Genomic DNA, 25,522 nt, shown 5'->3' with positions numbered 1-25,522 from the left:
AACCCAAAGAGGGCCAGCTGATTCCTGTCTTCTCTTCCTGTGGGTTCCTGGGGTTACATGCCTTGCCTGGGGTCCCTTACACCAGGCCTACCCCTTGTCTGGAGCCACTAGGCTTCCTCAGCAAGGTCCCCAGGGTTCCTCCGTTTGCCTGGTCCAGGCCCGCCCTCCTGCCAGCTTGTGTCCTCTGCTTTCCAAGATGCTGCTGGCCCCTGAACTGAGGTGCTCCAGATCCCAGGCCCTGGCATTCAGCCACTCTCCCCTGCGGTCTCTTAACTTCTGTGAGTAGGGATCAGGTGGCAGTGGTGGTTTGCTTGCAGTTTTTAAAGGTAGCCAGGAAGTCCCTCTCCTGGATCCCCATTCCTGGAAACCCCCAGAAACTGATGGAGAACTTGGCCAGAAACATCAGTGGAGCATTCGGTCTCCTCAGAGCATGGGCCAAGTCCATGGTGATGAAGAAACAGCCCGTGCTCTCAATGCTGGGAGCCAGTGTGTGTTTCCCAGATGCCCTTGTAGCTAGAGTTCTGGTTATGATTTATACTCTGCCTGTGAGGTACACTTGTAAGAGATTTGAGAGGCCAAAGAGAGGCAGGGGCCATCTTCCTGTGGCCTTGGCACAAACTAACACGCTCTGGCTGACAAGACTATTGTCGCAGCCCAACTCAGTGTGTCAAAATCCAGTCACTGGATTTGCATTATGGTGGCAGCAACAGTGGTAGCCGTAGCAACAGTGGCCTCCTTTCCTCTAGAACCTGGCTCCAGATCCCAGCTACAGTGGTGTGACCTTGAAGCAAGTCACCTGCTGACACCCACTCCACCAGCCCTTCCAGCCCTCTTTATTCATGGCGGTGAAGTTCTGTACCACATCTTTTTTTTGCTTGAAATAACCAGTGTTTCCTAGTTCCTGCTTTGAACTCTGGATGATATGATGGGCGTGGGGGTGAAAAAGAATTTGTTCTCACTGGGGAGATTCATTGGTTCATGCAACAAATACTTACTGGGCACCTCCTTCCTGCAGGCACTGTGCTAGGTGCTGGGATGTAAGGGAAACCAGACCCGGTTCTCAGGGAGCTCACAGCTGGGGGTGGGGGGAGAAGCTAAACCACCACGGTCATGTGATTCTTACCACAGGGTGCAGTGGGAGCCCAGAGGATGGTCCTGGCACGTGTCAGGGTTCAGTTTCAGGAAACAGAGATGTTTCCAGATATTTTCATACAAGGGGGACTTAATACAGGGAATTAGATGCTTACAAATCTTTGGAGGGGCTGGAGGTTGGGCTCTCAGCTGGGCCTCCAGAATGACCTCCGGAACTGGCCCTCTAGCAAAGCCACCATCCTACCACAATTACGGCCGTGCCTGGAACTGTTGGCTTTGCATCCATGTAGCGCTCTGAGCAAGCACTGTGGGCCGAGCTGCCTGAGCCTCCCAGGCTGGGATGGCCTGCTTGCCTTGTGGGTGCAATAGTAGCTCTGGTGACCTTGGGCATCTTGTGTTCTCAGATGAGAATGACCATGGCCCCTTCACGCTTCCTGAAAGAGGATGCAGTGGGGATGCTCGGTCACCATCTGGTTTGGATCATTCCTATGGACTAAGCCTCACTTCATTGATGTTTAGTCTCTTTCAAACCTGGCTGGTCTACAGCTACCTTGGCTCAGATACCCACTGGAATCCAGCCAGTTGTGGCCAGGGGAGCACAGTCAGTTTTCTGGGGAGTGGGACTTCGGGCATGGCAGGCCCTTGTGAGCCTCCTGGCAGGACCCTGTGGCCGCTGACCCCACCAGATGCTAACCTGAGCTGCTTCCCCACTTTGTGCTAGGACAGTGATGATTATGTGATCACAACTAACCTCTGCTACCTGAAAGTATTCCTGGAACAAAGCACGAGATAAATAAATAACCAGGACAATCTAAACTGAGTGGCACTTTACAATTACCAGACATGTCCGACATTTCCCATGAAGGAAAAAAGTCAGATTCTTCTCTCAAAGCCCTGACAATTAAATGGAAAGGCAAGATGGACGTTTTCTTCTAGAAGCAGGATGTCGGTGATGGTCCCCTACACGTAAATACCTGCTCTCAGGGAATCTTGTCGTTTTTCCCCCATTGAATGAATGACTTAAACCTTTTTTGGACCCTATGGGGTGGGGTCTGTCCCGTTTTAACAGGAGAGTAAGACTATCTCCACAATAGTTCTTGGTGCTCAGAGTTTAGCCCAACGTACTCCTCCTCAAAGGAAATGTCTCTGCAAGAGAGAAATATGTGTTTATTTTAATCTCATAGCCTATATTTTGAGTTTAAGATCTTTATTGACAAACAAATTGCAAGAAACCCACTTACTGTCTCCACCTGCGGGAGTTGTGGAGTGGCTGCGGTGGATCGAGCCTCTGTGGGCGGTGCTGTGCTCATCCTGCAGGGGGCACTACTGAGCTCATTCCACAGTGGACGCTACTCACCAAGCAGGATCTGGCAGGGATCTAATAGGTTAAGATGTGGGATTCGCAATTTTGCGGCTGGCAACACAAGCCGCTGGGCCCTGGCCAGGGCTTCGAGCCCGTGAACATTTCAGTCCTTCAGGAACTGAGGGTTCTGCTCTTCTCTGTCTGGAAGGACACATTGCAGTGATGACATGTCCCCCAGGATGGATCTTTGTGGGGACTTTTTTTTTCAGTGATTTGTAGAAATGTCACTTTCAGAAGTTGACATTTGTTTAGTATGTGAAGTATGTGTAAGTATGCAAATGTATGTCAGAAAAGGCAGTTCAATTGCCTTTCTGGTGACATACACATGTGGATTGAGATGCTTGGGGCTGATTAACATCAACATTTTTCAAAATGCAATTGTCTTATTGACTGAGAACCTCATCTTTATCTTAAACTAGGATACATTAACTGAATGTTTCCTTATTACATACTGTTCATAACGTTTCATTCTTCCGACAGAGGAACTTATTATCAGCTATGGATTTTTGTAAACTGGTTGAATTTCTTACTGGTGTTTGTTATTTTTAAATTTTACTTGTTAAATTAAATTATATATTGAATGTATATTTAACATATAAATTATGTATTATATAGTTGTATATATTAAAATTTTATTCATGATGTGATAGTTTTCAATTTATGGTAGAAATAATTCAAGTTTTCTTTTGAAATTCTTTTCTGTGTCAGAGGTATCTTGAAGATCATAAACCATTGCGGAGCTAAGGTAAAATTACACAGGTTTGCGAACTGCAAACTCTGCAAATGGAAGAATCTTGTGTATGGCCCGGTCTCATCTCAGTGAAATTTACTTCAGTGAAATTTAGCTAAAGATATTTAAAAAGATCTCAATCATTTGTTCAGCAAATATTTAATGAACACTCAACCCAAGAGAGCTCTTTCCATCACAAGTGACAGGAAATCCAACCCAAATGAGCTAAAGCAAAAAGGGCTCCTGCCATTGGAAATTTCAACACTGGTTGGGTATTTGATGATATGAAGGAAATACTGTTCACTTTTTCCGTGGAATGCCTGATTGGCTTGGCTTCATTAATAAGCTCAGTCCCTCGCCAGGAGTCAGGAAGGGACTATGGGTGGGTTGAAGGTGGAGGGGACTTCAAACGTCCACTTCTATGTGCCAGGGTCTATGCTAGGGACACACATGTGGACAAGGTACAGTCTTTTCCAGTCAGGAAGCTTCTCATCCACAAAAACAACGATTTTCATTTCCATCAATTCTCTTTTTTCCCTTAAGCTACACAGGTTTGACATAACCAGTTATCCCCCTGAAATATGAAGCATATTTTGAAAACAGCCTATGCCTCTCATCCTGAATTTTACACACACTCCAGTTTGATCTCAGATGTAGACGGAGACCGGGCATGGTAGGAGCTGACCTCAAACAAGCCCTCCCTTTCCCATGGGTTTTTGCTAGAAACAGCTCAAAAGAGATTGTTGCCCTCTGCCTTTGGAAACCCAGGAGCATAGGTCTGGTTATTTCAGGGACAAATGCCCTGGAGGTGCTCACAGCGCTGGCACAGCTTTCATGGAGGCACTGACATAAGAATAGTCACCCTTTACATTTTGTGAGCAATTACTCCAGGCCAGGTGCCATTCTCAGTGCTTTACATGGAGGACTCATTTGATCTTCACAGTGACTCTGTGGTGTTGGTGCTATAACGGCTCCACTTTACAGATGAGGAAACGTAGGAACTGCATGGTAAATATTTGGTTAAAAGATTCCCCGATCTTTCTTCATCCTGTTCCTCTTGCTCAATTCCCTTGGGGATCCCATTGGTAAAGCACAAAGGAGGAGTCTCATGAAAAATATAAATAAACTCACATGCTGCTTTCTGACAAGTATCGGCGGGGCAGATGTTAGCGTGACCTGGTGTATTACGCCAATCACTCTGGTGTGGGCCACCAGATGGGGCTTGGCTTTCTGTCTTCTCAAACTTGCTTTCTTGCCATGGGGTGTTTAGTGAGCTCACAGAAATGCCTGGTGGGTTGGAATCATACAGTGCTTGGCTTGAGTCCTAATCCAGGCCCTGCACTCACTGTGTGTTTTTTGGGGTAAGTGAGTCAATCTCATACCTGTTACTGGAGACTTTCTTTTCTCCTTTGTAAAGGGGGATAATAATAGTACCTATGTACCAATAGTACTAACGGGGTTATTGAGAGGATTAAAGGAGATGGTACTCTAAAGCATTTTTCCTGGTTTGTTTGGCAGTGGTAGCTTTTGATAAAGGTTGAACGGAAATATTTTCTCTCAGAGGCAAAAACTGCCGAAGTTGGGCTTGGCAAAAATGACAGAAAATGGTCCATAGGAAGTAAGCTCACTAGAGGGACCCTGGAGGAGCAGGCTGTGACTGGAGAGTCCCTTAGTCAGCATCAGTGATGTACAGTCTGCACCAACCTGCATCCTCAGCACCAGCTTTAGAGCCAGGATCCTCAGCCAGGGTTTAGTGGGTGTTTACTGTGTAATGTGTTACTGAAATCCTTGCTGTTAGAGCAGGTTTCCCTAGGTTCAAATCCCAGGGGAGCCCTACCACTTACCTGCTGTAGGGCTTTAGGGACCCTACTTCATCTCTCTATGCCTCAGTTTCCTCATCAGTAAAAAGGGATGATAACAGTATCTCTATTCTAAGATCAGTGTGAGGATTAATTAATTTAAATACCAGGTTCTGACATCTAATGAGTGCTGGTTGTTATTACCAAGCTCCAGCCAGGCCCTGGAGCAGAGCATCCAATGAGACACAAGGTCAGTCTTCCTGGGAATTTACAGCAGTGGAAGGGGAGATTTTAAAAAATCAGCTTTTGTTGCAACTGAGGTACATCCTTTGCAGGAAAGTACAGAGTGTTTTGATTAGGACGGGGGTTCCTAATGAATGTGTCTCTTGCTATCTGGAAGGAGAGGTCCAGTGAATTGTAGGGAAATGTATGTGGTTTTTCAGGTATTACTAGCAGAAACAGACTTTTCTTGAAGAACACATTCACGAAGGAGCTCCCCAAAAATGCAGGAGGGAAGGTGGAGGAGCTGGGCTCAGAATCCTGGAAATAGTGCAGCTGGGCAGGAGGAGCTTATGCCTCTGGGTGCCCTCCCTCAGCAGGAATCAGTGTCAATCACTTTTGTCTGTGTTGAAGATTCTAATTCCAGGGTACCAGACTGACCTGAAGTAGCCTTCGGGGAGGGGCAGGCATCCGAATGGACATTCCCTGGCACTGAACCTGGGTGGAGGGCTGTTCTCCCAATGGATGTCAGACAGGCCTGGCAACAGCATTTCTGGAAGTGACATTCAGTTAGGCCAGGAGAGCTTAGCTTTTATGTGCTATAGACATCTAAGAATGAGGAAAGCGAGGCTCAGAGAGATTTGGGTTAACTCATTATAGGAGATCTAGTAGTGTCCCAACACTGTTATTTTGAAGTACAGATGAGTATAAACAATATTTTGAAAAATATGCAGCAACTGTAATGTGTTATGGGAGTATCTGTGATTGCTATTGGGGAAAAAGTCTCAGGTATTGTGAATACTACTGTGGCTGGTTGCCTAACCTCATAACTGAGGGAAATGCTAAATTGCATATTAGAAAAATTAATGAAAATGTTTCCCCTACTTAAGAGACTCCCTGGTTTAAGCCGAGAGTCTCTCCTCTTGGCATTTTTGTAAAAATCTCAATGGTTTGAGGTTAAAGGGGAAAAAACCTAGGTTATAAAATGATGAATTTTCAGTTGATTGTATTTTCTTGCCAAAAGAAAGAAACAAGCAAACAAAAACACATTTGTGTCTATACGAAATACACCCAGAACAGTGTTCATACATTTAAAATAAAGGGAAAATGTATGGAAGGAGCTAGTCTCCACGTTACTGTGTGCCCTTCCCAAGCCTTCGTCTGGAGATTCTCTCAGCCTCTCCGGGAGTGATCAGTCCTCAGAATATGCATAAGTGTGTGTTTTCCTGGGTATCTCCAACCCACACCCCTGAAAAATACCGAAGTCAATTTCTCAGGTCAATTCACGTGTCTTGGCACACGCAAGGGCTGAGGGGTGGGGACTGACTTTCACTGAGGCCTGAATTTTGTCCCTAATCAGCTGTGTGTCCTCAGGTCGGTCTCAAATCTCTCTGAGCCTCGCTTTCCTCATCTGTGCAGCTGGGTCTCCAGGATCTAATCCCCAGGCTCTCGTTATCCACAGGGACCTCATTCTGCCAGGCACTTTACAGTTTATCAACCACAGAGCTCAGAAAGCAGAGCTGTTGAGGTACCTGGAGCAACAGAAGGTGGATGCAGAGACAGGAGACCGCGAATCCTAGAAGGCCCCCACTGGTGGCTCCCCAGGCTGGCGGTTGGGGAGCTGGACGCGCTTGGGCTAGGGCTTAATGCCGGTGGGCGGCAGATTCGGGTTCAACGAAAAGCAGCATTTTTACCCATCAGAATTGCCCAGGATGAAGAGAGGGTGGGGGCATCTGTTCAGATGCGAATCTCAATCATTCCCACGTATCAACTGATTTAAAATCAGGGTTTCCACATAGGATGCCCCACTCTTCCGTCACTAGCGTGGGATATGCGCCCGAAGGTGAGCAATTTCGCAAGTAAGTACTGGGTGGGGGCCGTTACTTCCGCAGATCTGGGTGTTGTCTGATTTCAACGTGGGGTGAGCGGTAGCGTTTCCTACTGTCCCAGCACTTAATTTTAGAAAATTCTAAAACGTACACAGCCCTCTGCGACCGCGGCAGGACTCGAACCTGCAATCTTCTGATCCGAAGTCAGACGCCTTATCCATTAGGCCACGCGGCCGCTCGAGAGCTAGTGCTCTTTGGATAATCTAAAAAGTATTATTACCGCCCACTGGTTTGCCTGGGACCAATCCACCTACTTCTTGAGCAGGGGAGGTTGGACCTTGGTTCCCGGAGTTCCGCGGGGAGTGCCCACCCGGAAGTCCCATTCCCCCCCCGCGGGCGGACCGGCCCACTTGTAGCTCTCCTATTGGTCGCGCCGGGAGTCTCCCGCCTGCCTCTCGGGTAGCCGCGGGACTGAGCGGGGAGCAGACGGGAAGTTGCGAGTGCCAGTGAGGCGGACTAGTCCGGTGAAGGCCACAAGCCACCCTGAGGCTGCAGAGGCCGCGCGGAGGGAGACGTCGCGTCGCCAGCTTGGGGTCGGGAAGCGCCGGGCGCACTGAGGTTTCCGGCGGGTTCGGCTGTGGCGGGTAGGCCAGGTTGCTGAGCGGCGGTGCGGCCCCTCCCTTTCCAGTCAGGGAGCGAGGCCCTGAGCTGGGCGGAGGCTCGTCCCAGGACGCACCGCGGCGCCGCCGCCGGGCTTAGGCGAGCGGCCGGGTGGCCGAGAGCGCGGGGCCACTGCCGACGCCCCCTGCAGGGCGCCTTGGGCCCTCTGGGCCGCGACCTGCGAGTGGATGGGGGCCCTGCGGGACGGCGGCGCACCCGGCGTGTTCGAATCTGGGCGCTGACACCTAAAGGCGCTAGGCCTTCTGACCGCGGCGGTCGCGGTGACGGCAGCCACCATTTGCCTAGCACTTGCCGAGGGCCAGGCCGCGCGACACGTTCGCCCTTTGTCACCCAAACAGCAGTCCTGTGTGATAGAATCAGTAACCCCATTTCACAGAGTAGGAAATTGGGCTCTAAGGAGCTTGGCCAAGGTCACACATCTCTTAAGAGTCAGAGCCGGGAATCAAACCCGCGTCGTATTCCAGAGTCTGCACTCTTAACCTTCGCCTTTCATGATGAACCTACGTGAACCTCAGTTTTCTCAGGAGGGTTATTGATGTTTCCCGATTGTTTTATAATTAACTGAGAAAATGTACCTAAAGGCGCCTGGCACGCTGCCTGGGACGCAGTGAGTGCTCAAGAAACGATGGCTGTTAATATGACACGTGTTAACGTGTCTAATAAGTAACACTGTATCATCTATCTCCTTTAGGATTTGTGGGTGGAAGGCAGGCATGGTCAGAACCGTTTCACTGACAGGAAAACAGAGACAGGACCTGTCTCTCTCCACGTCTTTCAACCAGTAAAAGCAGCCAAGCTGGAGTCCAAAGCCAGGTGTCCTGACTCCCAGCGGGGGGCTCCCTGCACCAACCATGAGCCGCCTGCTCTGGAGGAAGGTGGCCGGCGCCACCGTCGGGCCAGGGCCGGTTCCAGCTCCGGGGCGTTGGGTCTCCAGCTCCGCCCCCGGCCCCGGCCCCAGCGACGCGCAGCTGCAGCCGCAGCAGCAGCAAGTGTCATCCTCGGAGGACGGGCAGCTGCGGCACAACCCATTGCACATCCAGATGCTCTCGAGAGGGCTTCACGAGCAAATCTTCGGGCGCGGCGGGGAGATGCCCGGCGAGGCCGCGGTGCGCCGCAGCGTCGAGCACCTACAGAAGCACGGGCTCTGGGGGCAGCCGGCCGCGCCCTTGCCCGACGTGGAGCTGCGCCTGCCGCCCCTCTACGGGGGCAGCCTGGACCAGCACTTCCGCCTCCTGGCCCAGAAGCAGAGCCTGCCCTACCTGGAGGCGGCCAACCTGCTATTGCAGGCCCAGCTGCCCCCCCGGCCCCCGAGCTGGGCCTGGGCGGAGGGCTGGACCCGGTACGGCCCCGCGGGGGAGGCCGAACCCGTGGCCATCCCCGAGGAGCGGGCCCTGGTGTTCGACGTGGAGGTCTGCTTGGCAGAGGGAACTTGCCCCACGTTGGCGGTGGCCATATCCCCCTCGGCCTGGTGAGTAGGGAGTGGGGTCAGGGGATTTTAGCACACGTAGGGGGCCCAGCTTAATAGTTTGGTTCAGTGCACATTTGCTGAGCTCCCACTATGTGTCCGGCCGGTGCTCTTCCAGGGGCCGTAGATTAAGTAATGAACTAAGATAGGCTTGACCCTAGCTTTTACAGAACTTACTTTCTGGTGGGAAGATATGGGTAGTAAACTACACCTAAGCAAATGTCAGGTGGTGATAGGGGCTCTGCAGAGAATCACAGGATAGTGTCGCGCTCGAGACTGACTGGGAGAGGAGCTTGAGATCACCTCGATTTGTGCCTCTACCCCTTCTCCTGATAGCTTTCTGAGGAGTTAGTCCAGGACACTTGAATGGTGTTTCTATTTGGGGATGCTATTGGTTATTTTGGGCAGGAGAATTCTCCCTTTTGCGGGAATGTCCCAGGCAGTGTAAGACACAGCATCCCCAGGCGCTCCCTTAAATGCCAGACCAAATCCACCCCCGCCCTCAACTCCAACCTTTCCAAATCTCAGATAGCAGTCCCCTGACCACACCACCCCCAGCTGAGAAGCACTGCTTCATGCCCCCAGCTTCCCAAGCAGGCATGCAGGCATTTTGGTCCCCAAAAGGTATATCCAATCTCTCTTTTCTTTTAAAATAACTTTCTAAGTGCTACCCAAGTTTCTTTTTCAAACAATGATGGCAGTACTGTTTCTCCCCTTTTTTATTCTTCATTCCAGGATTAAAATACTATTTACAACCTTAATGCTTTCAGGCATGGCCAGCAAAAAAGTTGGCAGTTTCTTTATTCCTATTGGAAGCTACATCTTTGTAAAGAAAGCTGCGAAATGTTAAATATGCAGTTGAAAATGGTGAAAACATGGCTAAATAGATAAGGTAGGCATTAATGGCTGAAAAGAGCAAAACTAGATGATTCTTTGTTGATTTAGTTCCAGTTAAGAGGAGCATCTCAGTGCTTACTCTGTAACTTGATGGTCAATATAGAGGGGATACTGTCCATCATTTGAGAAAGTAAAGTAGGCTGTAGTGGCTGAAAGGAAATTAGGAAACAAGTGACAAGAAAGGCATATTTTGATCTCTTGGTCATTTTTGGCCAATTTACCTGAAGTCCCCCTTTTCTTTTCTCTTCCTCCTTCTTCGTCCTCCTACTTTCCACCTCTTTTTCCTCTCTCTCCCTGTCCTTCCCATCCTCCTCTCATTCTCATTCCATTCTTGCTAGTGGTGTTGGGGACATTGCTCAGTTTGCCAGATGGCAGAAGTCATGCTAAGGCCTGGGCTCCTACTAGGGCCTTCCTTCTGGGAGCCTGGCTGTGGTGGGGGCATGGGTGACCTGAGCACATCCTTGCCATGTGGCTGCATCACATCAGGTACCTGGGTACCTGAGCAGCCTGCAGTTTCCAGTGGGAGGGGGAAGCCTTGGACAGCTCATAGAACAGCTTCCCAAAGGCTGCTGGTAAGGGCTTTGGTCATCAGATCAGGGGAACATTGCACAGGCTGTCACCAGTGATCTAAGATTCACAGGAAAAGTGTAGTGTTAATGGCATTGGTTCTGAGTCATCTTAAATTTGCCAAAGGTGTTTGCATTTTGGTTTTCTTTTTTATCACAACTCAGTTTACCCAGATGGTTCTCATGCATAGCTGCAGACCTGGGCTTTTTACTGCAGCTCAAGCCCCTGTCATCACCTTGGCCTCAGATATTTGACATTCTTTAGCCTTTACTTCTGTGTTGTTTTTAAGGGCTTTGAGGTGCTGAATTGGAAGGGGAGGAGGTTTCAGGTTGAGTCCCTGAACATATTCCCACCATTTGGAGTGTGAGTTAGATTTTACCAGGTTTAAAGCTGGGAACCTCTTTTTGCTGGTTGCCTTCTCCCACAGAGAAACTCATTTTATGTTTGTTGTAACTGTTGTGGCAGATAACCCCTCCTCCCCTCCATAAGGGAAGCAGGGAGCTCCTTCGCAGCTGTGGTGGCCACACATATGGCCTCGTCACTCACTTTGATGCTGAGTGGCCTTGGCCCTTTGGTGTAATCTGTGGTTTGCAAAAGGCTTCTGCTCAGTGGCCATTTTCCCCACACTTAGCCTTATGGGTCTTGAGCAGACTCCAGCCTTGTCCTGAATCAGTGTCAGGCCCCCAACAGGCAGCACACATTCCCTGTCCCTCCTACCCCAACCCCTAGCACATGTGCGTATATTTCCTCCATTCTGGCACTTTCCCTGGTCTCTCACTGAGGGTGGTTGCTCAGAGGCATAGCACCTTCTGTAAGGTGCATGATTTGCTCTTTGTCCTTCAGAGTCTTTTCAGCTGTCAGATGATTCATCCTGTACATGTGTGCAGCATTTGTCTTTTTTTTTTTTTTTTGCCACTTCAATTAAAAAATTCCACTTTGGGTTCTTTTATAATCACCTCTCTCCTTTACTTGTACTTTGAACATTAGCCGTTTTTTGCTTTTGGGCACGAGGAGTTGATACTGTTTATCAAGACACCTCGGAGCCAAGTATAGACTTGGTGAACCCTGGACCTAATAAACCCCTCGGTGGCCCAGGCCGAACGCCTGTCCGGGACTCCTGGTGCTGGGGCACTTAGCTCCACTTCTGTCTATGGAAGCTGAAAAGTAAAGAAGTTTTTGTAACTCCTCCCTGCCCCCAGCCCCACACCCCCAAACCACCCCACCTGAGCTCTAGCTCTGTGAGGGTTAGGAGCACCCCTTGGTCTCACTTGTGTCCCCAGCTGCTAGTGCAGGAGCTGGCATGTGGTGGTAGGTGTGCAGTGGGTGTTGTGGGGCAGAACTTCAGGGCCTCCAAGCTGAATCTGCCTGTCTCTCGCCTCCCTCAGGTATTCCTGGTGCAGCCGGCGGCTGGTGGAAGAGCGTTACTCTTGGACCAGCCAGCTGTCGCCGGCTGACCTCATTCCCCTGGAGGTCCCTGCCAGTGCTGGCGGCCCCACCCAGCGGGATTGGCAGGAGCAGTTAGTGGTGGGGCACAATGTTTGCTTTGACCGAGCACATATCAGGGAGCAGTACCTGATCCAGGTAAGGTTCCTGGGGCCAACTGCAGATTCTGGCGTGGGGTGGGCTAAGAGCCCTGATCTCAGTGGTGAGGGAAGGCATTGCTTTTCCTGGCCAGTACCTCCATTGCCTTTGTAGCAGTGACAGGGCCTTCTGTTGACCAGCCCTGCCTCTGGTCCCTGTGCCAGCTGTTCTGTCATTAGGATCTGCCTGGCACAGGACCTGAGTTGTCACAGTACTAATGGCCCTTATCTCTGTGGCATTTTAGAGCTTAGCATGGGTCTTTGAAGGCTCCGGGACCCACAGCCTGGGCTCACATTTTGCCTCAGCCACTGATGAGCAGCATGAGCTTCTTAACATCCCTGAGCCTCAGTTTCCTTATTTGTAAAATACACTACCTCATAGGTTTGTTGGGAAGGTTTGAACAGTACACATGGCAAACACTCAGAACCATGTCTGGTGTGTAGTTGTGGCAATTCTTAATTTTATGAAAAGTGCTGTAGGAGAAAGGCAGGGCAGCTGAGAGCAGCCTTGGCCTCTAGCTGAGGGTGCTGAGGCTCAGACAGCCTTGGTGACTTGCCCAGGGCCGCCGAGCTTGTGAGTGGCAGGTCTGGGGCTGGGGGCTGAGCCTCATCATTTGGAAGGCTTAGTTTCGGCCACTGTCTTCCCAAGATGCCCCTCAGAGCTGTTGCTAGATGCTGGCAAGGACTTGTGTGTTGGGATTGAGCCAGGCCTGCATCTTCAGGAGTGGCTAGAATTTGAGAAGGCAGGCCTCTCCTGGGTGGAGGGGAGGCCGAGGTAGGGTTGGTGGGCCAAAGCACTGAAGCAGTGGTGGGCTGGCTCTTCAGCCGCAGCCTCTCCCCTCCTCAGGGCTCCCGCATGCGCTTCCTGGACACCATGAGCATGCACATGGCCATCTCAGGGCTAAGCAGCTTCCAGCGCAGCCTGTGGATGGCAGCCAGGCAGGGCAAGCACAAGGCCCGGCACCCTGCACAGCGAGGCCAGAAATCCCAGAGCAAAGCCAATGGCCCAGCGGTGAGAGCACACGGGGAGACTGGAGCAGGGTGCTTGGGACCCTCTCACCAGCCAGACTGTCTGGCTTGAGGCCAAGCTGATCTGCTGTGGCCCTTGCTCTGGCCTCCAGATCTCATCCTGGGACTGGCTGGACATCAGCAGTGTCAATAATCTGGCGGACGTGCACAGTCTCTATGTGGGGGGGTCCCCCTTAGAGAAGGAGCCTCGTGAGCTGTTTGTCAAGGGTAGCATGAAGGACATCCGTGAGAACTTCCAGGTATGGTGGTGGAGAGGGGCTCTGGGGAAGTGGGCCATGGCAGACCTCTAGCGACCCTGGGGAGTACAGCTGACAGACCTGACCCTGAGACCCGGCGGTGGCAGTGGGATGGCTGCCCACCCAGTGCCTTCCTGTCGCCTGTGCCAGGACCTGATGCAGTACTGTGCCCAGGACGTGTGGGCCACCTATGAGGTTTTCCAGCAGCAGCTACCGCTCTTCTTGGAGAGGTGAGGGAAAGCCCCTCTGGGAACCCATGGGGGTCAGTGGGTTCCCGGGACCTGGGCCCACTGTAACCAGGTGGTGACGGGCTTTCTCAGGCTGGGGCCTTAGCCTTTCTGGGCTGAGAGGATGGAGCCTCTGTCCAGTGATGGCTACCTGGACCTTGGACTCTGGGGTTTCTACAGAGGCCCTGGAGGGGAGGACTGAGGCTGTGCTTGTTTCACGTGCATGGTCCTGGTTTGCTAAGCGCCGTTTCTATGCCCACACCCTGAGCTAGGGGCTTCACATCCTTCTTGGTTATGTTTACTAGTGAGACAGTCTTATGATGTGGTCGGAGTCGTAAGCGTCAGCCAGACCTGGTTCCAGTCTTGATAGTATCCAGCTCATTTGACCTTGGGCAAGTTACTTGGTTTCTCTGAGCCTCAGTGTTCTTATCCGTGAAACATACACAGATGTGCCTGACTGCCCCAGATGTGAGGTTCTTGTATGATCTTTTGTGTGTATGGGCTTGTTAGCACAGTGCCTGGCACTTAGTCATTACTCAGTATATGGCAGCCATTTTCATTTTTGTGATCCTAAGGATAGGGTGATATTCCTATTTTATAGATGAAGGAACTGAGGCTCAGAGAGATGAAGTGACTTACCCAGGGTCTTATAGCTGGGAAGTGGTAGAGCTGGGGTTTGAACCCCTGTCTCTTGGACAAGTGAGTGGTTGGGTTGAGGCTTGCCAGGCTGGCTCAGGGAGTGGGTCAAAGCCTTGCCTCCTGTGGTCATTTATGGCAGTCCTGGTGTTTGTCCTCAAGGTGTCCCCACCCGGTGACTCTGGCCGGCATGTTGGAGATGGGTGTCTCCTACCTGCCCGTCAACCAGAACTGGGAGCGTTACCTGGTGGAGGCACAGAGCACCTATGAGGAGCTCCAGAGGGAGATGAAGAAGTCGCTGATGGACCTGGCCAACGATGCCTGCCAGCTGCTCTCAGGAGAGAGGTAGCCAGGCCTTGGGTGGGCAGGATTCCCCTGCAGAGGATGAGCAGGTGGGAGGCCTGGCCTTCAGCTTGGCCTTAGCCCTGCCCTGATGGACTGGCTGTGCAGGTATAAAGAAGATCCCTGGCTCTGGGACCTGGAGTGGGACCTGCAGGAGTTTAAGCAGAAGAAGGCAAAGAAGGTGAAGAGGAAGGAGCCGGCTGCAGCCAGCAAGTTTCCCATCGAGGGGGCTGGGGCCTCTGGGGATCCCAAGGATCAGGAAGGTGGGGAACGTGGGTGGGAGATGGGGCAGGGATGGGCCTGGGAAGGTCCTGGGACCCGGGGATCCCTTGGAAGGGGTCGTTCCAGCCTTCTGGAGTTGAGTAAGCTGGGCAGGTCTTTCCTAGAGACCTTTCACTGGTCCTGATTGTCCTCCCCAACCCTGTGCAGACCCCGGCCCCCCCAGTGAAGAGGAGGAGTTTCAGCGAGATGTCACAGCCCGCGCCTGCTTGGAGCAGCTGAGGGAGACCACAGAGCTCCTGCCCAAGAGGCCCCAGCACCTTCCTGGACACCCCGGGTGAGCCTTGTCCCCCTAACATGTCCAAAGGCCACCCTTACCTCTCCACCGTGGGACACCCCTATTCCGGGCCCAGCACAGTGGATGGCGTGCATTTAGGCCTTTACTAGCTTATTGCCATTTGTTCCTGCCGTTTTCCAATCCTGCTCTCACTTGTTTGCTCTGATCCCTGGGTCACTGGACTTACTCGGAACAAGTGCACTAAGCCTCCCAGCAACCACTGAGGGTGCGAATAGGAATATAACTCCTCCTTTCCAGTAGCTTCTCCCAGAGAGGAGCCAGTTGTGCGGACCAGCCAGCACAGCTGATGTTTATATCTATGGTGAGACAGAAGAGTGATCAGTGTTGACAGCGCCTAACTCTGCCTAGGGAAATCAAGGAAGGCTTCCTTGAGGAGGTGACCCTTCATTCGAGCCCCATGGAGTGGCAGAGTTGTGAAAATAGGGGCAGCCGAGGTGGACAGCAGGGTGCCAACTTTGCATTTGCCCGAGAGTGAGGCCTCCTTAAATTTTGTGCCCTGGGCACCTCACTTGCTGACCCCGGCTTTGGCTTGGTGAACAGCACGTGAGAGATGAGCTCTGATGGCTCTGGTGTGTCTCTGGAGCAGTGGTAGGAGGGCAGATCTACTTGCTCCTCTGGTCAGTTTCCCTGCGTGAAATGGAGCTTGGGAAGGAGTCCAGCCCTGGGCTATGCTTGTGGGTCCTGGCTTCTAAATAGAACAATGGGGCTGACATAGGATCTTTGCTTTTGAGATATTCGAATTATTCTAGGGCACTCCATGGGGGTCCTGGCTGTATCCCAGGGGGAGGGGATGGCAACTGTAGGCTGAGGTCATCAGAAAGCCCTGAGGCCTTGGAGGGTAGATGGGGAATTGTCCTGGTAGAGAGAGCCTTCCCCGCTGTCACATGCTGTTCTCGCCCCACTGCTATGACACTGCTCTCTTCTGGTGGAGCATAGGTGGTATCGGAAGCTCTGTCCCCGGCTAGATGACCCTGCATGGACCCCCGGCCCCAGTCTTCTCAGTCTCCAGATGCGGATCACACCTAAACTCATGGCATTGACCTGGGACGGCTTCCCTCTGCACTACTCGGAGCGGCATGGCTGGGGCTACCTGGTGCCTGGGCGGCGGGACAACCTGGTTAAGGTGCCCACAGGCACTGCCCTAACGTCGACTGAGGTGGCCTGCCCCTACACGTGAGGCTCTGGCTCGGGGAGGAAGGGGTTGGATTCTAGGGACCCCCTCCCCTTGCTGGAGAGACCAAGCCCAGCAGCTTAGACTAGTGGAACAAGCTTGGGTCTGAGAGTCTGGGTTCTCGTTCTTTTTTCATTGGCTGCCCTTTTTCTCTGGGACTCAGAGCCCTGTAGGGGTTGAGGGCGTGGTGCTTGGAGAGGGCAGGACTGAGGTCCTGCTCTTGGACCCAGCAGCACAGCTGCCCCCACAGGAACATGCAGAGAGGGAGGGCTGTTGGAAGACATAAGGGAGATGGGTGTGGTTGCCTTTTTTTGAGTATAATTTATTGAGCACTGATTACATTCTGCATTAATAAACCTTTTACAGTGCTTCCCTCCTCTGTTCCCTAAGCAGCCTCACGAGAAGGATGGTTATCTTCATTTTAGAGTTGGCAAAACAAAGGCCTCGGGAGGTTGGTTGCTTGTCTGAGGTCACAGACCCTGAGCTTTTGACAGACAGGTGTTGGGGAGAAGCCACAGCACTTGAAGCGGCCCAGAATTGAGAGTCCAGGCTCCTCAGAGCAGCCTGAACCACCAGTGGGGCCTTCGGACAAAAGAGGCAGGGATCAGCCCTGCTCCTTTGAGCCGAAGGTTGGATGAGCGGGCAGGAGCCAGCCTGGGGCAGGGCGCGGGCCCTGACTTCCCATTGCTCTGCTCCCAGAGCTTTCCTGGGGAGGTGGTGGCTCTGTGATTAGAGGATTCGAGCTGGCCCAGGCCTCAAACCCAGCCTGCCATCATTGAGCTGCTGTTTTCAGTTTGTCACTCCCTGTCTGTAAACCAGGGAAAGTGCTGTTCCCTTCTGCCTCAGAGCTGACTCTGAGGACTATACAAAGGGAACCGTGGAAGGCCCCCAGCGAGCTACCTGGCCTGGAGGGAGCACCCAGTAATCAGGCTGCTGTTCTCTGCCCAGAGCCATCGAGTCCCTGTACAGGAAGCACTGTCTTGAACAGGGGAAGCAGCAGCTGGAGCCACAGGAGGTGGGCTTGGTGGAGGAGTTCCTGCTCACCGACAGCAGCACCATGTGGCAGACGGTGAGGGTGGGCTCTGAACCTGAGCTCTGGGGAGGGAGCTCTGTTCCCTCAAGGAAGGAGCAGCCTTTTGGGTGGGGGTGGAGCCCTGGATGTGCTAAGTTGCTTACCCCAGGCTGTCCTGGGCTGTCTGCGTGTCGCAGGGAGGGGCTGGTGGATTTGGGCTGACCCAGCCCCCTGCTTCACTCCCTTGGTACCTGGGCCCATCCAGGTGGAAGAAATGGGCTGCTTAGAAGTGGAGGTGGAGGCCAAGATGGAGAACTTGCAAGTGGCGGTGCCAGGTCAACCCCCAGCTCTGGTGAGCTGGGCGCCTGCTCAGGGGTTCTCTGGGTGGGTGCTGGGTGGCAGGGCCCTCCTCTTGTGCCCAAGTAGCTCTTTCCCCCACAGAGAGTTCTGTGGTCTTGGGGGGTTGGGAGTTGCTGCCCTACCCTTGGGTGGCCATACACTTGTTGGAGGCCAAGGAGGAAGCTTGTCCATCCTGTTGTTTCATAGCTTACCTGCTCACCATTTCAGGCCCATTTCCCCACCCTCCTACCCCATGGCCCTCGCTGAATGCAGGTGCTGGAGCAGGGCCTGATCTAGTGTGTGGCCTCCACAGACTGCTGCTGGTGGCCCAAAAGCCAGCCAGCCAGCCTATCACCATGGCAACGGACCTTACAACGATGTGGATATCCCTGGCTGCTGGTTCTTCAAGCTGCCTCACAAGGTGTGTGTCCTGGTTCATGCCCTGTTCCGTGGTGTCCTCGCTGTGCTCAGTACCCACAGTAGGCGTCCTTAGTGACTCAAACCGGGAGACTGCTTTTTTTTTTTACAGCAATGATGGTAGTAAGTAGTGGGGCAGAGTGTGATCTCAGACAGATATCGCCATCTCTCTGAGCCTGTCTTTTCCTTCTGAAAAATGGGTGGTGAGGGGCATGGTGGTGGCAGAGACCAGGTGTACAGGGCATTGGTTCCCCAGCCAGAGGTCTGCCATGTGCCTCTAGCCCCTGCTTCCTTTGCTTTCTTCAGGATGGTAACATCTACAATGTGGGCAGCCCCTTTGCAAAAGACTTCCTGCCGAAGATGGAGGACGGCACCCTGCAGGCTGGCCCAGGAGGTGCCAGTGGGCCTCGGGCTTTGGAAATCAACAAAATGATTTCTTTCTGGAGGAATGCCCATAAACGTATCAGGTGGGCTACCACAGGAGGGCAGAGACATGCTGCTTGTTGGTGCCCCTGGCCAATTACTGCAGTCCTGGGACTCCCTTCCCCTGCCTCCCACCCAGGGGCCCCTGACTCAGCCTGTGCTGAAGTAGAGGGGCAGCCCAGCTGCGATCTGAGGCCAAGCTACTTGTGGTCCTCGTGCCACAGGCAAGTCTCTTTCCCTTTCCAGCTTCAGTTTCCTTGTATGTAAAGAGTTGGTGATGGAGGACCTCAATGGCCCCTCTCAGCTCTTTAAGACCCCTCCCATGAAGGGATAGTAGCCTGTAAGTTCTCTTGGGGGCTGGGAGCTGGATCCTGTGGCTGGGAATGGCAAATGGATCGAAGGCTAGTTCCAAGGCAGTTGCAGCTGCCAGCAGCACACTCTTTGAGTGCTGTGATGGGTTGGTGAAGTCTACCCTGAGCGTGGAAGAGGCATTGGTGGCAGGGCTGGTGTTGGATGCCCCATGGATACTCCAGGATGGGGGCAGAAGCTGCCTCAGATGCCTGGCCAGTTGCCAGATGGCTTAAGCTCCTGCATAGTAGATGCCAGGGCCCACCCTGAGTCAGGTCAGTGGGAAGAGAGTTGATGCCAGGCAAGGAGGGGGCACAGCAGCCCCCAAAGCTGGGCAGATGAGGGCTGTGTTTTGATGGGGAATGGATTCTGCTCCCCATGGCTGTACTGAGCAATCTGTCCCCACAGCTCCCAGATGGTCGTGTGGCTGCCCAGGTCGGCTCTGCCCCGTGCTGTGACCAGGTATGGCATGGCAAGTGGTTGTGGGAACAGGAAAACTGAGTGGGGTGGGTCCTAGGACCCAAGCAAGCTATTGAGACTCATGTTCTTCCACTCCCTCACCCCATCACCCCCACCAGGCACCCAAACTACGATGAGGAAGGCCGCTATGGGGCCATCCTGCCCCAGGTGGTGACTGCCGGCACCATCACCCGACGGGCTGTGGAGCCCACGTGGCTCACTGCCAGCAATGCCCGGGTATGTGTCCTCTGTACCTCTGGTCCCCACCTCTCTTATGTCTCCAGAAACTGGGGTTCTGGAGGGCCTTTACTGAGGAGCATGGAAAGGAACCTTAGTTCTGGGTCAGGCAGAACCCAAGTTCAAGTCTGGCTTCATAACATTTTTTCAGCAAAGGTGTTCTAGGCACCTGCTCCTGGCCAGACATTGACAAGACATGATAGGCACAGCTACTGTGGAGTCTAGACCTGGCCAGGCATGGAGCAGGGACTCTGCCTGTCACTCCCATTGCTGCTAGGCAGCCGCCCCTGGAACTGTGGAGTTGAGTTTGGGGCAGTGCTGTCTGGCCTTCCCTAAAACCAGCCCCTGAGGAAAGGCCCCAGCATTCTGTCTAGTCAGGCTCCAGGAATGGGCGAGAGGAGTCTCACTGGAGTATCTAGGTAGGGCCTGACCTCACTCTTCTTGCAGCCTGACCGAGTAGGCAGTGAGTTGAAGGCCATGGTGCAGGCCCCACCCGGCTACGTCCTCGTGGGTGCTGATGTGGACTCACAGGAGCTGTGGATCGCAGCTGTGCTTGGAGATGCCCACTTTGCCGGCATGCATGGTGAGCAGGAGCCAGGGCTGGAGCAACGTGGAGGCAGCCGGATGCCTCGCTGGGGAGAATATTTCTGAAGCCTCCTTTCTCACTCCTGCCTCGCTCCCCAGGCTGTACGGCCTTTGGATGGATGACACTGCAGGGCAGGAAGAGCAGGGGTACCGATCTGCACAGTAAGACCGCTGCCACGGTGGGCATCAGCCGTGAGCACGCTAAGGTCTTCAACTATGGCCGCATCTACGGGGCAGGGCAGCCCTTTGCTGAGCGCCTGCTGATGCAGTTCAACCACCGGCTCACACGGCAGGAAGCAGCTGAGAAGGCCCAGCAGATGTATGCGGTCACCAAGGGCCTCCGCCGGTGAGTGTGCCTCCCCTGTCCATGTTACCCCCAGGGCCTCAGGCTTGCCTTCCTACCTTTACCACCCTGATCTTTTCTACCTCTTCCCACTACCTGAGCCCTCACCTGGCCCCTCTCCCTCTAGACCTCTGTGACTTAGCTCCAGGATGGTTTGTCCTTGGGTTGCAACATTTGTTTGTTTAATAGTCAAACATTTTTCCTCATAAGGTTAAAACTGTACTTTTGTTATACTGTCACCAAGTGGTAGCAGGCTGACAGCTCTCGCCATGCAGAATAAACAGTAATGTGGGGGTTGCACTCACATGCCTACAGGGAATGAGAGCGAGTGAAGCAGGTGGTTTAGTAAAAGATAGCTGACAGAAGGGCGCTGTGGGAAACCAGAGACTTAAAACTGACTTAGCTGTAGGAGAGCGCCTTACCAGGCTTCCAGTTTGCTTCCTCTGATAGTACCTATTTTATGCTCAGGGCCTTAGCCGGCTCCTAGGAGGGGTCCTGAATCAAGTGTGAGGGAGGAGAGGTACATTGACAACTTGCTTGGGTATAATATAAAGTGCCCACATTTAATTAACGGACCTCCCCATGAAAGACTGAAAGTGAAGGATAATGCGGAAAAGGAGAGCTGAGTGTTGTCCGGAGTAGGTGAGAGGATGCGGTGGGGTTGGGGCGGCGTGCACCGTGGGCAGTGTGTGCTGATGGAGCCGAGGGCAGTGATGGCAGAGGAAGCTGGGCCTTAGTTGTGGAGACATTTGAAGGCCTCACAGAGGAGTCTGGACCGAGACATAATTTGAACAGGTGAGTGAGACGGCTCTGGAACCATTAGGGAATGAGCCTGGTGATGTCTGAAGTTGCACTGAATGAAGCTGGGAGTCTAGGGCAGTGGGAACTGAGAAGGGTCAGCTAGGCCTGGCTGTATGTTGTCTTCTGCTTCTCTAAATGTCCTCTCCCCTTCGAGGAGCAGCCTGTTCTACCCCCTCTCCCCCGCAGTCCGGGGTGGTCCTCCTGGACTCATACATGGCATCTGTTGGTCATTGGGCAGTGCAGTGTCTAAGGCACTAGGACAATAGTAACAGTAATGGCTTTTGTGTTAGGGTCTGTCCTTTATTGGGCTACCACGGTGTAGCCCACAGGTCCTCGGTTCCTATCTGGGCTCCACCTCTTCCTGGCTGTGTGATCCCAGCAAGTCACTTAGCATCTGTGAGCCTGTGTCCCCCTCTGAAGTAGAGCTTGTAGGGGGAGAGGCATGACCCCAAGTAGTTGTGGAAATGGGAGTGAGGTGGTACTGGACACGCCTAGCACAGAGGATGTATTCCCCAGGAATGACCGTTGTTGACACTGCCCCCCAGGTATCGGCTGTCAGATGATGGCGAATGGCTGGTGAGGGAGTTGGACCTTCCCGTGGACAGGACTGAGGATGGCTGGGTTTCCCTGCAGGATCTGCGCAAGATCCAGAAAGAAGCTTCAAGAAAGTGAGAACCTTCTGTGCATTAAGGATGGAGAGGGTCCAGGCTAGCCCCAAGGAGAGCTGGGATGCTTTTATTAACTCTTGAGATGCTGAAAGACAAAAGCTTGAGCTTTGTTTTTGGTCCCCCAGGTCACGATGGAAGAAGTGGGAGGTGGTAGCTGAACGAGCATGGATGGGGGGCACAGAGTCAGAAATGTTCAACAAGCTGGAGAGCATTGCCATGTCCGACACACCACGTACCCCAGTGCTGGGCTGCCGCATCAGCAGAGCCCTGGAGCCGTCTGCCGTCCAGGGGGAGGTATCTTGTTACCTTGGAACATGGGGAGAGGGGTCACAGCGAGAGCCGGGCTCCTGTACAAAAGTGAACTGCTCTGTGGCCTAATCCTTCCTGCCTGTGCCTACCTTCCCTCCAGTTTATGACCAGCCGTGTGAACTGGGTGGTGCAAAGCTCCGCTGTGGACTACTTACACCTCATGCTTGTGGCCATGAAGTGGCTGTTTGAGGAGTTTGCCATCGATGGGCGCTTCTGCATCAGTATCCATGATGAGGTGCGCTACCTGGTGCGGGAGGAGGACCGCTACCGCGCTGCCCTTGCCCTGCAGATCACCAACCTCCTGACCAGGTAGGTGGGGCTACTGGGCTGGCCACAAGCCAGATGTGTGGGGCTTGGACTGGGCTGAGCATGATCTGAGTTTTTAATCTCCCTGGAAATAAATGTTTCTGCTTTTACTTCTAACTTTAAAAAATTGTAGAAGTCTTAAAAAGACTGTTCTCAACATTTAGAAGAGATTTTTTTTGTCATATACTAAGATTAGGTCACTGAGGAGATAGGAGAGGTCAGGGGAAGGTCAGAGTAGTTCGCAAATTGTGCTTCCCTGCAGAACACACCTTCCTGTTTTGAAAATCAAATGAGAGGCTTTTCTCAATTCATAGAAAATCGAGATGTTTTTCTTTCATTTGTAAATGTTAATTAAGTGCCAGAAGTTTGTTATTCTAACAGAAAATGTTATTATTGAGGTAACTCAAATGTGATTTTTAAAGTATTTTACATTTTTTAATATATTGAGTTGCATTTCCTTACATAGTAAAATTCCTAGTTTATATGGTTGGGTTAAATGATATTACAGTTCCATGTTGATCTGCCACTCAGAACCAGTTTGAGAACCGTGATCTGTCCTGATTAATGGGTAAATAATGAATGTTTACAATACTCAACACTGTCTCCACTGCCCTCCTAATCATTTCCTTAACAAAGCTAATGAAAGTCCCTGTATATTCAAACTCTGGCCCAATAACTGGAAGAAATTTTTTACCCCAATAAAGTGTACCAAACTGGGGGAAAAAAGGTGTTTTGAGCCCATAATTGTATGTTATCAGTGGGACGTATTTGGCTGCTGGATAAGGGGCAGTGCTGGCCCTTCAGTTTCTTCTCTAAGTGAACACAGAGTTGGTTGTGTGGAGGCCCTGCCCTAAGGGATACCAAGTAATTTCTCTTGGAGTGACGGGCCTTTTTCACAGAGGACACGACTGAGAGATCGGGTCTCTTTCAGGTGCATGTTTGCCTATAAGCTGGGTCTGAACGACTTGCCCCAGTCAGTCGCCTTTTTCAGTGCAGTCGATATTGACCAGTGCCTCAGGAAGGAAGTGACCATGGATTGTAAAACCCCTTCCAACCCAACTGGGATGGAAAGGAGATATGGGATTCCCCAGGGTAAGCACAACACGTGTGTTGCCTGTTACGTGTGGGATATGAGGTAGTCTAGAAAGTGGTCTTGGACAATAGGAAGCTTGGAGCACCAGAGGAAGAGACGCCCCTTCCTTGTGCTGTGTACGAGGCTATTTCAGTTTATAATGTGCCCTGGGTCCAAAGTGAGTATGATGTGATGTTAAAAATCACAAAAGGATGTGTTTCTAGAAAGCTGTTCATAGTAAAATGAAGAAATATTTGAAACTCTGGCTTCTTGCATCCACAACAGAAATGTTTAAAGGTTTATTGTATAAAGTCAAAGTGTATTCTTAGGTGAAAAAACTGTGCTTTGAATGACAAATCAGAAAACTTATTTTCTATTTAAAGTGTATCTAAGACAAACTTAACCATTCCTGGCAGTTACTCTCAACCCTTCCGTCCTTTTTGACCTTAGCATGAAGCTCCTTTTCTCACTCCTGAGCTCTTAGTTACAGTTCTTATGGAGACATCCTAACTAATTTGCACTATTTTTCAGGTGAAGCGCTGGATATTTACCAGATAATTGAACTCACCAAAGGCTCCTTGGAAAAACGAAGCCAGCCTGGACCATAGCTCTGCCTGGAGGCTCTGTATTTGCTCCCATGGAGCTTCATTGGGGCGGTGCAGGCTCCTAAACTCAGGCTTTCAGCTGTGCTTTTTGCAAAAGGGCTTGCCTAAGGCCAGCCACTTTTCAGTAGCAGGACCTGCCAAGAATGATTGCCTCTAACTAAAGGTGCAGTTGAGTTCAGTGGGTTCAGAACCAAGATGCCAACACTGGTGCAGGCTGTAGGACAACGGGGCATTGTTGCTTGTTGGGTAAAAAGAAAGCAGAAGCCCCAAAGGTCGCATTAACTCAGGCATTTCATTTCTTTTTTTTCTTCTTGGCTGGTTCTTTGTTCTGTCCCTCTTGCTCTGATGCAGTGCCCTAGAAGAGGGAAAAACGTAATGCTCTAATGTGATAAACCTGCTCAGAGGCAGTGGAAATAAAAATCCTTTATCTTCTCATCAGAGCCTGTGTCAGTCATGCTTTCTCCCTTTCCCCACCCACGGGAAGAAATTAATGTTGAGGATGGGGAGACCTCTACAGTAGAGTAAGGTAGTGCTACCTGCTTTCCTTTGGACTTTTGTTACACCTGGGGAGATGGATGGGACACGATGACAGAGAAGGGGCATCAAAATGCTACATAACTCCCCTGAACTCAAGTGCCAAGTAGGCAGAGGGAGTGGATGGGGCCAGGTGCATTATGGCCTGGAGTAATAAACTAAAGAATGTAGGTTCAAAATTTTTGAGATGCTAGCTAGAAAGCTGGGGTGTTTTATGTAAACTTCCAATTTTTGAAATGAGAATGGGCCACTGATTTGGTACTTCTATTTTGGACAAACCAGAGGTGTTAGAAATCTTAAATGCTAGAGGCAAGGAAACACTGGGTCCTGCTTCAGTCGGGTTCACAGTACTACTGTACCTGGTTTGTTCCTCCTCCTCTAGTTTTGCCAGAGGGGGAAAAGGAGGATAGGAAACTGGCATGACTACCTGAGCTAACCATAGAGTGACCCTACTTTGAAGGAGGGAATGATAGAAATGGAAGTAAACTGGTTTCTGAGCCAGAATGTGCGGGCTCATAATTTTCCAGTGGTTCAAAAAGGCACAGAAGACCTGCAGTAAGACCTTGTTTTCGTCAGCCCCTTTCTGGAAATGTCTACCCAAAATGTACAGGCCTGGGCAACTTG

At 51.8% G+C, this 25,522-nt stretch overlaps 2 protein-coding genes and 1 non-coding gene across 6 annotated transcripts in view; 1 reads left to right on the top strand and 2 right to left on the bottom strand.

Moving 5' to 3' along the window:
• Window positions 1-7,194: 7,194 nt before the first annotated feature.
• Window positions 7,195-7,267, bottom strand: TRNAR-UCG (transfer RNA arginine (anticodon UCG)). The gene has a single exon. It is a non-coding gene; the product is annotated as a tRNA-Arg (tRNA).
• A 221-nt stretch (window positions 7,268-7,488) lies between these two features.
• On the top strand, window positions 7,489-24,804 carry POLG (DNA polymerase gamma, catalytic subunit). 4 transcript variants are annotated; one of them, XM_074354277.1, is made up of 23 exons: window positions 7,490-7,676; window positions 8,405-9,181; window positions 12,028-12,223; window positions 13,070-13,234; window positions 13,344-13,490; window positions 13,638-13,717; window positions 14,513-14,695; window positions 14,801-14,901; window positions 15,122-15,248; window positions 16,206-16,442; window positions 17,389-17,509; window positions 17,718-17,804; window positions 18,105-18,212; window positions 18,515-18,675; window positions 19,388-19,441; window positions 19,558-19,675; window positions 20,123-20,258; window positions 20,360-20,606; window positions 21,950-22,072; window positions 22,198-22,366; window positions 22,482-22,690; window positions 23,619-23,779; window positions 24,291-24,804. In XM_074354277.1, exons 2-23 carry the CDS (start codon window positions 8,565-8,567, stop codon window positions 24,365-24,367), a joined length of 3,624 nt encoding a protein of 1,207 aa, XP_074210378.1. In that variant the 5' UTR covers window positions 7,490-7,676; window positions 8,405-8,564; the 3' UTR covers window positions 24,368-24,804. The 4 variants fall into 4 exon arrangements, with proteins under 4 accessions (XP_074210379.1, XP_074210378.1, XP_074210376.1 ...); XM_074354275.1 differs by having other exon boundaries at window positions 14,801-14,955; XM_074354276.1 differs by having other exon boundaries at window positions 7,496-7,650; window positions 14,801-14,955.
• FANCI (FA complementation group I) overlaps window positions 24,035-25,522 on the bottom strand; it is a 57,471-nt gene continuing 55,983 nt past the window's right edge. Inside the window, exon 38 of the mRNA XM_010955063.3 lies at window positions 24,035-24,719. Coding sequence (XP_010953365.1) covers window positions 24,657-24,719 — 63 coding nt within the window. The 3' untranslated portion in view covers window positions 24,035-24,656. The remainder of the gene's footprint in view (window positions 24,720-25,522) is intronic.

Source organism: Camelus bactrianus, chromosome 27 (genome assembly GCF_048773025.1).
Source record: "Camelus bactrianus isolate YW-2024 breed Bactrian camel chromosome 27, ASM4877302v1, whole genome shotgun sequence".
Classification (NCBI taxonomy): domain Eukaryota; kingdom Metazoa; phylum Chordata; class Mammalia; order Artiodactyla; family Camelidae; genus Camelus; species Camelus bactrianus.
This window is presented reverse-complemented; position numbering and strand designations above follow the sequence as displayed.